At 42.4% G+C, this 17,717-nt stretch overlaps 1 protein-coding gene across 1 annotated transcript in view; it reads left to right on the forward strand.

Moving 5' to 3' along the window:
* The window catches only part of LOC109911932 (solute carrier family 12 member 5-like), a 328,602-nt gene that overhangs the window by 89,215 nt on the left and 221,670 nt on the right, over positions 1–17,717 (forward strand). The window contains 1 exon segment of the mRNA XM_048608592.1: positions 8,919–9,065. Coding sequence (XP_048464549.1) covers positions 8,919–9,065 — 147 coding nt within the window.

The raw sequence follows: 17,717 nt of genomic DNA on the forward strand, positions 1-17,717 counted from the left end.
GTGTTCATCCAGCCCTGCACCTTGTTGTCCCTGTATCCAAATAGCTAGTTCTCCCTGTATTCTGTGTGATCTAATCTTGCTAATCAGTCTACCATGAAAAACCCTGTCGAACCCTATTGAAGTCCATATAGATCATGTCCACTGCTCTGCTCTCATCAATCCTCTTTGTTACTTCTTCAAAGAAATCAATCAATTTAGTCAGACACGATTTCCCAAGCACAAAGCCATGTTGACTATCCCTAATCAGTCCTTGCCTTTCCAAATACATGTAAATCTTGTCCCTCAGGATTCCCTCCAACATCTTGCCCATCGCTGATGTCAGGCTCACTGGTCTAGAGTTTCCTGGCTTTTTCTTATCACCTTTCTTAAATAGCAGCACCACGTTAGCCAACCTCCAGTCTTCCGGCACCCCACCCATGACTATTGATGATACAGATATCTCAGCAAGAGGCCCTGGAATCACTACCCTAGCTTCTTATAGTGTTCTAGGATACACCTGATCAGGTCCCTATCCACCTTTAGGCGTCTTAAGACATCCTTTATTTCAAAGTAGTTTCTTGCTATCTTGTTCCATCCAAACCAACAATGCTACCCCATCACCTTTCACTCCTGCCTATCCCTTTGAAAAGTCACACAGCTATAAATATTTAGTTCCCAGTTTTGATCTCCTTGTAACCTGCCTCTGTGATAACTATATGATCATACCTGTATTTGTCATTAGTTTACCAGTTTTGCTCTGAAAACTATGCATATTCAAATAAAGAGCCATGGATTTTGCTTTTCTTCTATTTTCCCCATTGGTAATTAACCCCTGGTTAATTTGTTAGCATGGGCTGAAGATTAGTTAACACACAGAAGATAAACAGTTATGGAGTCAGAGTCAAACAGCATGGAAACAGACCCGTCAGTCCAACTGGTCCATGCTAACAATGTTCCCAAACTAAACTAATCCCACCTGCCTGTGCTTGGCCCATATTCCTCCAAACAATTCTTATTCATGTACTTATCCAAATATCTTTTAAATGTTGTAACTGCACCCAAATCCTCTGGAAGCTCATTCTCTGCTTAAAAAAATTGCCCCTCATTGTCTTCTTTTAAATCGTTGTCCTCTCACCTTAAAAATATGCCCCCTAGTCTTGAAATCTTCCATCCTTGGGAAAAGACACCTGCCATTCATTTTATGTATACCACTCATGATTTTATAACCCTCTTTCAGGTCACTCCTCAACCTCCTATGCTCCCATGAAAAAAGTTACAGCCTTTCCAGCCTCTCCTAATCACTCAAACCCTCCATTCAGACTGATATGTCTTTTTCAAGTTGGAATGATATAATCAGTGGAGTACCATTAGGATCAGACTTCAAGTCTCAAATATTTACTATCTATATTAATGATTTTGACAAGGGGCAGAATGTAATGTAGCCAAATTTGCTAATGATACAACAATAAGAGGGAGGGCATTTTTATGATGATGACATCAGGCGTCTGCAAGGGGTTATGGATAGGTTGAGTGAAAGGGCATAAACTTGGCAGATGGACTTAACTGTAGATAACTGTGAGGTCATGCACTTTGGTAGGAAAAATCAAAAGGCAGCCTGTTATTTAACTGCAGGGAGAGAGACTCAAAAATCAGCACAGAAGGATCTGGGTGTTCTTGTACACGAAATACGGAAGATTAGCGTGCAGATGCAACAAGATGAAATTTCAGAGCAAACAAAGACAGAAATTGGTGGAGAAACTCAGCAAGTCTGGCAATATCTGTGAAGAGAAAACAAAGTTAATGTTTTGAGTCCCGTGACCCCTCTGTTTTAGCCACGGGGTGTTAGAGTTTAAAAACAGAAGTATTATTACAACTGTACAGCATGTTGATGAGGCCACACCTGGAATATAGTGCTCAGTTTCAGTGATTAAGAAAAAGATATATTTCCACTGGATGTGTTTAAAAGAGATTGACTGGGCTGATTCCTGGGATGAAGGGGTAGCTTATCAAGAATGGCTAAACAAGTTTTATTCATTAGGATTTAGAAGAATGAGGGGTGATCCTATTGTCATATTAAGGATTGGGAGGAGGTTTGATAAAGTAGATGTTGATAAGGTGTTTCCATTAGTTGGGCAACCCCAAAGTTGGAGATATCGTTACAGAGTAAGAGGAAACATTTAAAAGTGAGATATGAAGGAGTTTCTTCTCTGGAGGATAGTGATTCTCTGGAATTCTGTATCCCAGACAGTTGTGGAGACAAGATTACTGAAACTAGTTAATGAGGAGGTAGGTAGGTTCTGAAATGTCAGGCCGTTGAGAGCTACAGTGGGCTGGCATGAAAGACGGCCTGGGTAGGATCAGCTATGGTCTTGCTGAATGGCGGGAGCAGGCTTAACGTGCCAAATAACAAGGTATAGAGCTGGATGAACACAGCAGGCCAGGCAGCACCAGAGGAACAGGAAAGCTGACGTTTTGGGTCTGGACCCTTCTTCAGAAATGGGGGAGGGGAAGGGAACTCAAATAAATAGAGAGAGGGGGAGGCGATGATAGAAGGTGGATAGAGGAGCAGATAGGTGCAGAGAAGACGGACAGGTCAAGGAGGTGGGGATGAAGCCAGTACAGGTGAGTGTAGGTAGGGAGTTGGGATGGGGGTTGGTCAGTGAGGAGGGAGGGGTGGGTAGTTGGGAGGGAAGACAGACAGGTCAAGGAGGCAGGGATGAGGCTAGTAGATAGGAAGTGGGGGTGGGGGTTGATCAGTGAGGTGGGAGAGCGGATAGGTGGGAGAAAAGACGGACAGGTCAAGGAGGTGGGGACGAGATGGGCTGGTCTTGGGATGAAGTTAGGGGTGGGGAGATTTTGAAGCTTGTAAAGTCCATATTGAGATCATTGGGCTGCAGGGTTCCCAGGGAATATGAGGTGCTGTTCCTGCAGCCTTTGGGTGGCATCGTTGTGGCCCTGGAGAAGGCCCAGGATGGACATGTCGTCCAAGGAGGGGGAGGGGGAGTTGAAGTGGTTCGCGACTGGGAGGTGTTGTTGTTTGTCGTGAACCGAGCGTAGGTGCTCCACAAAGCGATCTCCAAGCCTCTGCTTGGTCTCCCCGATGTAGAGGAGGCCACATCGGGAACAGCGGATACAATATACCACATTAGCAGATGTGCAGGTGAACATCTGTTTAATGTGGAAGGTTTTCTTGGGGCCTGGGGTGGAGGTGAGGTGGGGGAGTTGTAGGGGCAGGTGTAGCACCTCCTGCAGTTCAAAGACAGAATTCCTCTTGTCCTCACATCACCTCATCAACCTCCGGATTCGACGCATCTTTCTCCACCACCTGCAATCTGACCCCGCTACCAAGGATATATTTCCCTCCCCTGCCTTATCTCCCTTCTGGAGGGATCGCTCTCTCCATGACTCCCTTGTCCGCTCTACACTCCCCACTAGTCCCACTACCCCTGACACCATTCCCTGCAACCGCAGGAGGTGCTACACCTGCCCCTACACCTCCCCCCTCATCCCCACCCCAGGCCCCAAGAAAGCTACAAACATACAAATGGTGCTCCTTGATTGCTTTTGTGACTGTTCCAGAACCTGTGGGTTCTCCCTGGCTATCAAGCATTGAAGATACCTCAGAATCTGAGATGGACACAGTGGATTGTCACCACCTTGACGCCTTTGCTGCCTGAAGAGGAGAATAAATTTCTTCCAAGATGCTCCGGGCACAAGGAGTAAGCTACAATGCCTCGCACACTGCCCGTCTCAGAGGCAGAGTTGGAGGAACCAGACCCGGTGCTAAAACACTCCAGGAGGAGCTGCAAAAAAATGAACCAGCCTACGTCCTTGGACACAGAAGGGCAGGAATGCATTGAATGTAATGGACTGCGGTCCAATCAGGGAGCCCTGACTGACAGATATAAACAGGAGTGTCAGAGGTTCTGTTCACTCTGAGAGCTGGCTCTGAGGAAGCTCGATCAGTGTCAAGGACTCTCCACGTCTAAATAAAGGAAGATTTGCTGATAGGATATCAACCTCTGTGGAGTTATTTCAGTGAGGGCATTGGCAACAGAGATTTGGAATATTTCAATTTTGCTGTATGTTGGGAGGCCAACCAGGAGGACATGTTGAGTTTAAAGTGACACCAAATGTACAGATGATTACAAACATGGAGGAGAGTGTATCCTTTAAAGAGAACAATGCCTGAAGATTTATGCTGCAACCACATTATGAGAACGTGAACTGAATTGTAACTAAAATGAACCGCTCTTTGGAATTTTTGTTGTCTTAAATTTCAGCATCGAAGTGTGGGAGGAGATACTACTGTACAGAGAGCTAAGTGGAGGGACAAAGGACACTACAGTGTGAGTTTGTTGTCATTGTGATATTACACACAAGCTCAGCAGTCAATGAGCGGGAGGAAAGTGTTATTTGTTGGAGTTGTAATATCAGAGAAAAGATAATAAAATCTGATAGTGTGTGCAACATTGTTATAGTGCATCAGTACTTTACCACAGTAATGTTTTTGTGAGTGGGAGCTATGCTCCCACACTGCAATCAGAATGTAACCCATCTGTTTTGAAACCACATCTTGTTTAGCTCATTGTTCTGTAGGCTTTGGGCAAGTTTATTGCAGTCTGCGGCCATTAGTGCTAAGAGATAATTAAATACCATAAAACAAGCAAATGTAGAAATTATTATGCCTGTTAAAATATAAAAATAAACTTCTTGACACAGGAACATAGAAAATAGGAGCTGGAGTAGGCCATTCAGCCCTACAAGCCTACTCTGCTATTCATTTCGACCATGGCCTACGGTGACTGTCTGTGTGGAGTTTGCACATTCTCCCCATGTCTGCATGGGTTTCCTTTGGGTGCTCTTGTTTCCTCCCATAGTCCAAAGATGTGCAAGTTAGGTGGATTTGCCATGCTAACTTGCCCATAGTGTTTAGGGCTATGCAGGCTAGGTGGATAGTCCATGGTAAATGCTGGGTATGGGGATACGGTGGGATACTTTTCAGAGGGTTGGTGCAGGACTTGATGGACTGAATGGTGTGCTACAGCACTGTGGCTGTTATATCATTCTAACTCCCATGTCATTCCTGTGTTCAAAAATGGAGGAAGGCAATAAGTTGGAAATTACAGCCTAGTTAGCTTAACATCTGTTGTTGGGAAAATTTTCAAAACTAGTGTTAAAGATGTTGGGTGATTTTTTTTTGGACTAGTCTAAACTTAATAGATTGAAGCGTCTTTTTCTGTGCTGCAAATCTCTATGACTATGATTGCCTGGCTCTGTTAATACAGGGCACCTGGTTCAAGGAAACCAGGCAGAACCAATATGGCTTTCTCAAGGAAAAATTAGGTTTAACTAATTTAGTTATTTAGCAAGGTTAAATGGGTCTTTTTCAGGCCTGCAGAATGTCATGAGTGGTGTGCCATGGGTTCCAGTGCTGGGACCTCAACACTTTGCAATTTATACAAATGATTTGGATGAATGGATTAAAGATACGTTAACTAAATCTGCAAATAACACAAAGATAGGTGGGAAAGTGAGTTAAGAAGAGAAGATAAGGAGCCTAAAAAGGAAACTAGATAGGTTAAGTGAGTGGGCAAAGATCTGATATATGAAGCACAATGTGAGAAAGTGCAAAATTGTCCATTTTAGCAGAAATAATAAAAAAAAAACTATTATCTAAATGGTGAGACATTGCAGAGCTCTGAAATGCAGAGAGATCTAGGTGTCCTAGTGCATGAATCATTGAAAGTTAGTATACAGGTGCAGCAAGTAATTGGAAAGTTATTAGAATGTTATGATTTATTGCAAGGGGAATTGAATCTAAGAATAGGGAGAGTATGCTTAAGTAATACAAGAAATTGGTAAGACTGCATCTGGAGTACTGCTTACAGTATTGGTCACTGTACCTGTGGAAGGATGTCAATGCGTTGGAAGCAGTTCAGAGAAAATTTTCTAGACAATGTCTGGAATGAGCAGCCTTATGAGGCCAGGCCTGGAGTTTAGAAGAGTCAGAAATGACTTAATTGGACTGAATAAAATCCTGAGGGGATACGACCAGGCGAATATTGAAAGGATATTCCTTCTTACGGAAGAATCTAGAAATGGGGGTCATTGTGAGCATTCTGTCTAATTTTGTTACTGGCCCATGTGCAGCAGTGATTTCTGGGACTGGGAGTCAATGCCATGATTGGCGTAACAACACCAATTATCATATGCAGAGCACTGGACCAGCTTCACACACCCACAGCCACACAACTTAGAGGGAAAATTGGTCGGAGTTTAAAAGTAAGGGGGTTCCATTAAAACAAGGGATGAGTACACTTGTTTTCTCTGAGTGTTGTGAGTCATTGGAATTCCCTTCCTCAAAAGGCAGTGGTTGCAGAAATCTTAAAATATTTTTAAAGCAGAGTTAGATTGATTCTGGATTACCAAGAGCGTGAAACATTATTTGGGATATGCAGGAATGTAGAATTGAGGTTAAAATCAGATCAGCCTGAATGGCGGGGCAGGTCCGACAGCTGAGTGGCCTACTTTTGTTCCTGTTCGTATCTTTGTAGCACGCAGTGCTGATCTGATGGTCAAATTGAAAACACATTGTATTCAGCAGCACTGATGTCACTGAACTAGATTAGCACAATGGCCCCGATGTATATAGAACCACTTATTTTAAAGAAAACGTCACTGTTTCAATCATCACCTGCCAAAAACTGAAGGAGCCTTTGACTCTGTTGAATATTATTTTGTTGTATGCTGTGTATTTTTTATTTTGTAGTTCCTAATCTGTGAACAACTTGAAAATGTTTTTAGGGTATTGCGTTTTGTGAGTTGTTAATCTTGAATGGGTATGGTGTTTATCATTAATATGCACATTTGAAATGAGTTCTCTGAAGTTCCCTGAATTAATCATGACTTTATCTCTACTGATATTCAGTCCGCTCCTCCACTGGGAGTGTGCTGTGTTCATTCTTCCTGAATTGGCTTCTCTTTGATGTGATCATCATTATCAATTGCATAGGTCAGGTCATAAAGAACAAAATGAAGATCATAGGAAGAGTACTGAAACTAATGCTAATATTTTTTGTTAAGAAACTGCCTTAAATGATGGTGCTCATTTTTAAAGTAGTTGAAGCCTACGAGGATTAACTGTGGATAACTGCAAAACAATGATTTACTGAAGTCTTCTCCATAATACTGTAAAATTACAGAAATAAGAAGCAGTCAAATGTGAGAGAAAGAAACAGAAATGTAGAAAATAGAAGCAGGAGGAGGCCATTCATCCCTTTCAGTATGTTACAACATTCAATATGGATGATTATTCAATTCAATATCATCTTTTCCCTGTACCCTTTGATCTCTTAAGCCTTCAGAACTATATCTAAATCTTTCTTGAAAACATTCAATGTTTTGGCCTCAACCACTTTCTATGACCGAGAATTTGACAGGCTCGCTAATCTCTGGGTGAAGAAATTTCTCCTCAGCTGAATCCTAAATAAAACCCTACCCTGTATCCTGAGACTATGACTCCTGGTGCTGGACTCCCCAGTCATTAGAAACATCCATCCTGCATTCAGTCTGCCTAGCCCTGTTAGAACTTTAGAGATTTCTATTATATGTCCCCCATTATTCTTCTAATGTCCGTTGAATGTAGTCCTAATCAATTTTCCATTCATAAGCCAGTCCAGCCATTCTAGGAATCAGTCAGGTACATTTTTGTTTCACTCCCTCCATAGCAAGAACATCCTTCCTCAGATAAGAGACCAAAACTGCACACAATATTACAGGTGTGGTTCTCACCAAGGACCTGTACAATTGCTGTAAAATATAAAAAGCTCTGGTCAATGATGCTGTCTTTGAGAGTGTGTTTTATATGTTTTTCAAGCTGTCACTTGAATTTCAAAAATGCAACAGTATAGCATGACATTTTCAGACAAAATCAACTTGAATTATGGAAAGCAATCAACTGTGTAATTAAAGATTTTGACGTAGAAACTTGTCATGTCCTATTTTGGGAGCAATCATCTCCAATACATACCTGACATGGACTGGACAGAAATTGAGAATGGTCCCCTTCTGCTCCTGTTGCGTCTATATTGTTGTTAATATATAGAACTTGCCTTGCCATACTTTGCAACTTCAGGAAGCAATAGTCAGGTTGTTGTGAATCTGGAAAAATAGACGCGATTTGTTCAGTAAATTCTCTGAATTTTCTGAAGGAATTTAACAGATGAATCCTTGAAATGGAACAAGGGTCTCATTTCAATACTGAAGCCAAGCCTATTCTCAATTTTAGGCATCTATCCAGCAACCCAAAAAAAAATGGTCTTAACAAATTTTAGCAGTAACCTCAAATAACTCCACAGAGGCCGGTATCCTGTCACCAAGTCACCCTTTATTTACACGTGGAGAGACCTTGACACTGATCCAGGTTCCTCAGAGCTAGCTCTCAGAGTGAACAGAACCCTTGACACTCGTGTTTACATCCTCAGCCAGGGCTCCCTGATTGGACCAGATTAACAGCCCCAATCACGGAACTCATATTCTATGAGGTCCACCTGGCTGACCTTGTTACAAACATTGCATAACCGGAATACTTGACAGATTGATTGCTGGTCTTTACACTGTCAAATTTATTATTGTACAAGCATAAATAGAATCTCTTTCCACTTTTTCTTCCAAATTTGTGCTGGATCTCAGTAGAATAATTTGAACCACATAATTTTAAGGTAAAGCATTGGCATTTATTGACCAATGACTGGTGATGCAAACAATTTAAAGTGAACATATTCTGAGTATGAGATGAGATCTGTAGTTGTGTGCAATGTTGCCCATGAAGTCTTCATATCAATGCCGCAATTACGGTGGACATCGAAGGTTTTATTCATTCAAACTTAAGATCTGAGACTGTGTCTTTTTTTTCACTACTTTTTCCTTCTTTACAGGCTACACGGATGGGTACAATCATGGGAGTTTACTTCCCCTGCCTGCAGAATATTTTTGGAGTCATATTGTTCTTGCGCCTGACATGGGTTGTGGGAATTGCTGGAATCATGGAATCTTTCTTCATCGTCATGTTGTGCTGCTCCTGTGTAAGTAATAATTCACTCCTTAGCTCAGCATCAGGGCGATTTCTTTAGCGCTTAATACAGCATTGCACAAAGGAGACACGCGTCAACCTCAACTTGTTAGCTTTCAAGATATAATGGCGTAAATGTGAACACAGTGAGTCAAGAACTTGAGATAACAAGGTGTAGAGCTGGATGAACACAGCAGGCCAAGTAGCATCAGAGGAGCAGGAAGGCTGACATTTCGGGCCTAGACCCTTCTTCAGAAATGGGGGAGGGGAAGGTGTTCTGAAATAAGTAGGGAGCGAGGGGGAGGCGGATAGAAGATGGACAGAGGAGAAGATAGGTGGAGAGGAGACAGACAGGTCAAAGAGGCGGAGATGAAGCCGTAAAAGTGAGTGTAGGTGGGGAGGTAGGGAGGAGATAGGTCAGTCCAGGGAGGATGGACAGGTCAAGGGGGCGGGATGAGGTTAGTAGGTAGGGGATGGGGATGGGGGTTGAGGTGGGAGGAGGGGATAAGTGGGAGGAAGGACAGGTCAGGGAGGTGGGGACGAGCTGGGCTGGTTTTGGGATACGGTAGGGGGAGGGGAGATTTTGAAGCTTGTGAAGTCCACATTGATACCATTGGGCTGCAGGGTTCCCAAGCGGAACATGAGTTGCTGTTCCTGCAACCTTCGGATAGCATCGTTGTGGCACTGCAGGAGGCCCAGAATGGACATTTCGTCTGAGGAATGGGAGGGGGAGTTGAAATGGTTCACGACTGGGAGGTGCAGTTGTTTAGTGCGAACCGAGCGTAGGTGTTCTGCAAAGCGGTCCTCAAGCCTCCGCTTGGTTTCCCCGATGTAGAGGAGGCCACAATGGGAACAGCGGATACAGTATACCACATTAGCAGATGTGCAGGTGAACATCTGCTTGATGTGGAAAGTCTTCTTGGGGCCTGGGATGGGGATGAGGTGGGAGGTGTAGGGGCAGGTGTAGCACTTCCTGTGGTTGCAGGGAAAAGTGCTGGTTGTGATGGGACTGGAGGAGACTGTGGAGCGGACAAGGGAGTCGCGGAGAGAGTGGTCCCTCCGGAAAGCAGATAAGGGTGGGGAGGGAAAAATGTCTTTGGTGGTCGGGTCGGATTAGTTGTTGAGGGTGAGGACTAAGCGGATGAGGGTGTCAGTGGTGGGGGACTGGTCGGGCCTGCGGGACCAAGAACTTAATAGACTCAGTAACAGGATGAAACACTGCCTTATCCCACACACCCTAAAGAAAAGATCAAAGCCAAGAACTGAATGAGATTTTTTGTAATAAACATTTGTGGTGTGTTTCAGGATTGTGATAGGACACAACAAGTTAAGAAATTAAACAAAGTTGTGACAATTTGTGTTAATCCCAGCTTTGGAACACAGGGACATACAAAATTGGAGAAAAAAGTTTATAGATCCTCTGGCCAGTTCTACTTTAATCAAGTAATAGACAGCTTCTAAATATCTGGTTTTAGATAAAAGTCTGTGGTCTCCTTTATGGCTTATTTGGTGATCTACTGTCCAATGTTGAATTACACTGGTGAGAATCAGTGTCTACTAATTTAGCATTATCTGATGGTAACAATGGTAGTGATGTAGCTCCTCCACAGCTGGAACTCACTGACCATCCCTCACTTGATCCACTTCCAGTTGAGCAAAGTACTAGAAAGCAACTAAAAATGCACAGGGATGGCAGATACATTTGTTCCTGAATATCCCCGAAATTCCTGGGAATATTCAATCAACAGGAGCAACCAAAAAACACTGACCCTGTATATAGTGTGGACAGAGTTGGTTTGGAGCTCCTTCTCCTATCACAGGTTGATTCTCCCTTCATGCTTGTTGCTGATAAGTTTACTTATGCATTGTTGGGATAGGGATGCCAAGGGTAGGCGACCTATCTGTGAGATTTCCATCCACCCGGGCCACAATAAAGTCAGCATTGGGGTGGGGATGAAAATTGTGAGGAGAGCGGAGGCTGTAAAGGAGAAATGGAGAAGAGATGGAGGTTCCAAAGGCAGAAAAGAGAGGGGGATTTAATTCAGATAAATGTGAGGTGTGGTATTTTGGGAAGGACTTACACAGTTAATAGTTGGGCCCTGGGGAGTGTTGTCGAACAGAGCGACCAAGGGGTGCAGGTACATAGTTCCTTGAAAGTAGCATTACAGGTTGACAGGTGAAGAAGACATTAGGCATGCTTGCCTTCATTAAAGCACTGAATACAGGAGTTGGGACGTTATGTTGTGGTTGCACAAGACATTGGTAAGACCACATTTGGAGTACTGCAAACAATTCTAGTTGCTCTGCTGTAGGAAGGATGTTATTAAACTGGAAAGAATGCAAAAAAAAATTTGCAAGGATATTGCCAAGACTGGAGGGTTTGAGCCATAAGGAGAGCCTGGATAGACTGGGACCTTTTTCACTGGAACGTAGGAGGTCAAGGGATAACCTTATAGAGGTTTATAAAATTATTAGGGGCTTTGATAAGGTAAATAACCAAGGTGTTTTTTTCCCAGGTTAGGTGAGTCCAAAACTAAAGGGTATAGGTTTATGGTAAGAGGCGAAAGATTTGAAAGGGGCCTGTGGGGCAACATTTTCTTGTAATGGAAATGGTATGTAAATGGAATGAACTATCAGAGGGAGTGGTAGAAGCACATACAATTACAACGTTTAAAAGACATTTGGATAGGTACGTGGATAAGAAGGGTCTAGAGGCATATGGGCCAAACACAGGTAAATGGGACTAGTTCAGTTTAGGAAAACTGGTTGGCATGGACGAGTTGGGCCAAAGGGCCTATTTCCATGTCAAATACCTCAATGACTGTGGGACTGTATGACCATGAAAGGGTGGAGCAGGAGGGCTAGGGAGGGAGAATGCGAGCATGTGGGAGAAAAGGAGGCTATAGGGGAGGGAGAGAGGAATGCTGAAGTGTGGGGACAGAAAGGAGAGACTGAATGGTTATAGGGGAAAAAGGAGGCTGCAAGGGCAGGAGTGAGTTAGTTTGCAGGAATGGGAGGACAAATCTGCAAGAAGGGGAGATGGTGGCCTTGCAGCCTCCTTTTCCTCCCGTAACCATTCAGTCTCTCCTTTCTGTTCCCACTGTATCCATCTGACATCATCCTTTAACGTGATTGGAAATGCTATCTTCCTTCAGTACCTTTCCTCCAGTGTTCAGCTGATTGGAACCACCCTCGCACTCGCCTAGTTCCTCTGTTACTCTTCTGTTTGTAGCTTAATCATATCTGGCACTGGCTTTTCTTTGCACCACAGCACCATTACTTTAAATCTCACAAGTGTGTGAGATGTTCCCCCTCCTCTTCCTCAACTTCATGTTGACAATTAGCGACAACTGAAAGCGTGCTGTTGGATTCCACATACGCAACAATGGAACTCTGTGCTACCTCTTCAAAATATCTGCAGAACCTTTGAACAATAGTCTAGAAAGGGCAGGGGAGGGTGGAATCCAATTGCTGTGATCTGTTTTGGAACAAACATTTATATAGGAACAAGGAAAAGATCTTACTGAGGAAGTATCAAGGGTTAGGGGCTAAATTAAGAAACAGGTCCTTGAGACCACTAACCATAGAGATAGACTAGGCAAGTCAATCCTCCAGTATCAAGGGTTAGGGGCTAAATTAAGAAACAGGACCTTGAGACCACTAACCATAGAGATAGACTAGTCAAGACAATTAACACCTTGCTAAGAGTGGATATGGGACTCTGAATCAGGTTGGGACCAGTGTCCTTGCAGGAAGGATAATTATAGAGGAAGCTTTGGCTTCAAGCTATTAATATCAGAGAAGGATCTGCAAAAAATGAAACCAGCCTAAATATAAATGACAACATTTTTGCTCATGAATATTTCACTGGAGTTGTGTCAATGATTCCTTCTAAATTTCAGCCAGTTCCAGGTTACAGGGTCCAGCAGCTCCATTGCATACAAGAACTATTGCTAAGTTTCATCCCTGGTATGAGTGCACAACTACAAAAGCCATTTTTTCATTCCGTAATAATGGAAGGTGCTCCTTCCCAGAAACTTCATGAAGTAGAATATGGTTTATCTCCATCAACAGAGACCCAACTCACCCCCACATTTCACGATTTTGAATTTCATATTCCATCTCCCTGTTCTGTCTGCCTTTTATGAGGAAAGATTAGAGAGGCTGGGACTCTTTTCCTTGGAGAGGAGAAGGCTAAGAGAACATTTGATAAAAGTTTTCAAATCATGAGGGAGTTGGACAGAGCAGATGGGCTGAAACCTTTCCCACTCTCAAAGGATTGGGAACCAAAGTACACAGTTTAAAAGCACATCACAAAAAAACAAACGTGAGGTGAAAAATATTTTTTTTCTCACAGTGAATCATTCAAGTTTCAAATGTACTATCTGGAAGTATGGTAAGGGAAGGTTCAATTGAGGCAATCAAGGAGCCATTGGATAATTATTCAAATAGAAACAATGTGCAAGGTCCTGGGGAAAAGACAGGAGATTGGCACTAAGTTCAAGTAGTGGGGAGCTAATGCCCAGTGGTATTATTGCTGGACTGTTAATCCAGAGACCCAGATAATGTTCTGGGGACCTGGGTTCAAATCCTACCACAGCAGATGGTGGAATTTGAATTCAGTTAAAAAAAAATCAGAATTAAGAGTCTAAAGATAACCGTGAATCTATAGTCGATTGCTGGAAAAACCCATCTAGTTCACTGATGCCCTTTAGGGAAGGAAACTGCCATCCTTACTGGTTTAGCCAACATGTGGCTCCAAACGCCCAGTAATATGGTTGACACTTAAGTGCCCTCTGTGCAATTAGGGAATAAGTAATATATCAGTCTAGGCAGCAATGCCCTCATCCCATGAATGAATAAAGTGGGAAACAAAAGTGCTCAGTGCACTGGTGCAGGTTTGATGGGTTGAATGGTTTTCTTCTGCATTGGAACGGCCCTGTGACTTCTATCACAAGTAAGGAAAGTAGGAGGTAAATTAACTTGAGGGAGGACTTAAATGATCATGAAATATATGGCAGTTAAAAACAGGAGCAGAACAAGATGGATTGAATTAAAATAAGAGAAACTGCAATTAAAGTTAATTAAACCATCCATACAGCAATGGATAAGGTGTTGGAAGTTAACTGGGGAAGCTGGAAGCAATGATACATTATGAAATCAGATATAGTAGGGAGCACCAAGATATGGTTTCAGAAAATCAGCATTGGGAAATAAACATTGCAGGATATAATACATTTTAAAAATGAGAGTGATGGAAAAGATGGAAATGGTAATTTTACCAGTGAGGATAATAAAACAGCAGTAGAAAAAGTGACACTATGTAACAGTCACAGCCATCTGTAGGGTAGAAATAGAATCTTTGTGGATGAAATTATAAGACAATAAAGAATCAATAACAATGATAGAAGTGCTCAACAACCACTTAATAGTAGAATGGAGGTGGAATAAGAAACAGGCATACAAATTAGAAAAATGAGATAAAGCTTAGAATAATATTCCAGCAGGATTTCAAAATGGTGTGTTTACAATGTGTACAAAACTCCTTTTCAATCCATTATCGAAGCTCAACAAGGGTGGATTTGTCCACCACTAAGAATTGGAGAATCTAATAAGAAGGAATGAACCAGACCAGTATAAGTAATAGAAAATGTTAGTGACCATTGTATTATTCACTTAAAATTACAGTTGAGAAGAACATAAACACAACAAAGATCAAGGTAATAAATCGGAGAGAAGCAGATTTGAATTGAGGATAGATATTTGGAAAGTAAAATAGGCAACTTTATTTGACATGTAATGATGTTGAATACTAGAGAGAACCATTCCAAATGGTGTTCGAAAGCACCCAGAAGAAATATATTCCACTAAAAATCAAGAACAAGCCAAATATTGTTGACATGCCATGGATAGAAATTTCAATCATTTGTAATGTTTGTGGGGATCAGGTAAAGTGTGGATATGCTCTGAAAATACTGCATTTTGATAGCATGACAATCTTCCAACAACTCTATGACCCATTGGAATGTTTGAAGGGAAAGTGGTGTTGCAACAGGATATCCAACCCGCCTGCCTCCTATTATTGCCTCCTCATTGAAGAGATTATTACCAGTCTGAAGACGGGCAGAATCAATTTTCAAATTTAATTATAGGAAGGGCAACTGGTGTGGATGCACATTGGGGAGCCATTATTAATTGTGGTTGCTGACAAAAGTCTTGTAAGAAAAAGTACTGGTCAGATTGACATGTTCATGAAGTCACACAAGTTGCCTTTCCCTGAGTGAATTACCTGTCGAAGATTTTACAGTCCTTTTTGCTAGATTGCATTCATATTCTATTTGTCCTTTCCTTATCAGATACTTGGTGCTCCCTTGCTAAGTTGCTAAAACTTCCCAATCTGCAGATTTATTACCATATCTGGCCGCAATATGCCTTTTCTTTTAATCTTATACGATCCACTAACTTCTTAGGTAATCCATGGTTGATTGACCCTTTTAAAGTTATTATCTGTTGAAGGGATATACAGTTTCTGTAAGCAATGTGATAGTTCTTTGAAGGTTGTCCATCGCCTATGCATATAAAGTCATGCCTTTTCCTGTATTTTCCCAATCTACATCAGCCAACTTATGATTCATGCTTTCATAATTTCCTTTATTCAAATTTAACGTCCTTGATTCAGATTGAGCTACCTCCCTTTCAAACATAATGTGAAGTTTTGTCATAATGTGGTCATTCAAACTTCTAAAAGGTTCTTTTGCAATCAAGGTTTTTTTTATTAACTGGGGGCTGCAGGCTGAGCAAAGGGAGGAGATTATTGTGAACAGGGCAACAGTATTCATAGGGCAAAGGGATATGATAAAGTATGGATGGATAGGGGTCATGGGTGAGTGGAGTGTTCATTGACAGCCAGAAACACTGTGGGTCCAAGTTGGGGGGCTGTGTATATCCACACCTGGCATGGTCACCTCATATGCCAGGGGCTGGGGATGTTGGGGTAAAGGTGGGTAGAGTCAGGGTCTGAACCTGTGAGGGAAGGGGCTGCAATACCTATTTATTTAAAGCCCCTTAAATGGAAACAACATTACACGTAGACATATGTAGTATACAGGACACAGACCTGCAGGCTCCCTTATCTGTGGCAATCCAAATAAACTGGTTCTGTTTGCTGCACACCTCCCTTCCCCAGACATCGCTGATCATCTCATTCACACCAGCCCTTTTGGACACAGAGGCCATTGAAAGATTAGATATGTTTGAGGATGAGGGACAGTGGAGTTAGCAGGTACCATTGCGCAGTATATACCATTTGCTCATCTCGTTTTCACAAGCTGCAGCAGACTCTTATCACAGTCATCGATGTCACAGACCTTCAGGATACACAGGCACTGAAATAAACAGACATAGAGCCAAAATGACGAAATTTAGCAGAAAGAATAAAATGGCACTTACCTTGGCACAGAAAAGAAAGTCATCAATCTTCCTACAGCACTGATGGCTGTTTCTCCACACTGTTGAGATGGCTCTGACCTGGATGGCCACATCAGAGCAGATCTGGTGGTGTGGCCTCCTCAGGCAGCACTTCAGGAAGAGAATGCCTCTCTTCTACACCCACAACTCCACCAGCACTGCCAGGATTTCTGTTACAACAGAGAATCGTGGCATCAACTTCCCCTTCTCCGACACATTCAGATTCTGTCCCTCATTGAGCAGGCTGCTTCAGAATGCAGTGCTCATCTGGTTACACAATGTCTTTATTAACATGGTGCAGGAACAGGGTTGCTGGTCTTTGGGAAGATATCCACTGAGTGGCAAGTTGCTCTGGGAATGGCATGTGGTAAAGTGGAGACAGACCAGTCAAGGGAGATGCCATTTGGGTGGGTTAGGTAGTTAATGAGACACGTTTGATAAAATATGGCAAGACTTCTCGTTACTCCCTACAGCAAGAATCTCTCCATAAAACTTGATGCAACTTGTACTTAATCAAAAATCTCAAGATTCAGCCCAGAGTTTTTCCATTTGTCAGTAAAAGTAAACATAGCGGCTATTAATTTGAGATGGTTACTAAGAAATTGAATAGTGAATTCATACGAATCATCTTGATCTAAAGAATAATGAGAAAGTGAAATTCTTTAACACAAGGAGTGAATGAGTGTAGCTTGTGCCTTTGTGGGTTGGTTAGTTCAGTTGGCTGGATGCCTAGCTTGCAATGTAAAGTGATACTAATGACATGGGTTCAATTCTCACTCCAGCTGAGGTTACCATGAAAGATTCTCCTCCTCAACCTCTCCCTTCATTTGAGACATGGTGACCCTCAGATTAAACCACTGCCAGTTGTCTCTCTCTAATGAGAGAGCAGCCCTATTGTTTGGTAAGACTATGCATGTACATTGTGCAGATACATTTAAGGGAGGCTAACTCAATGTAATGGGAAGGAGGGAATAGAATACTAATCAAATTAGTTGAGGAAGGCTAAAATGAAGCTCAACTTTAAAATAAATGCAGGCATGAACTACTTGGTCAAAAGGCCTGTATCTGTGCTATTTTATTTTCTAATCAACCTGTTCAGAGATGTTATTAGACACCTCTGGAACAGATGGGACTTGAACTCAAGCCTCCTAGCTCAAACATAGGGGCACTATCACTGCGTCATAAGGGCCCCCTTTAT

This window comes from Rhincodon typus, chromosome 19 (genome assembly GCF_021869965.1).
Source record: "Rhincodon typus isolate 14 chromosome 19, sRhiTyp1.1, whole genome shotgun sequence".
Lineage (NCBI taxonomy): Eukaryota > Metazoa > Chordata > Chondrichthyes > Orectolobiformes > Rhincodontidae > Rhincodon > Rhincodon typus.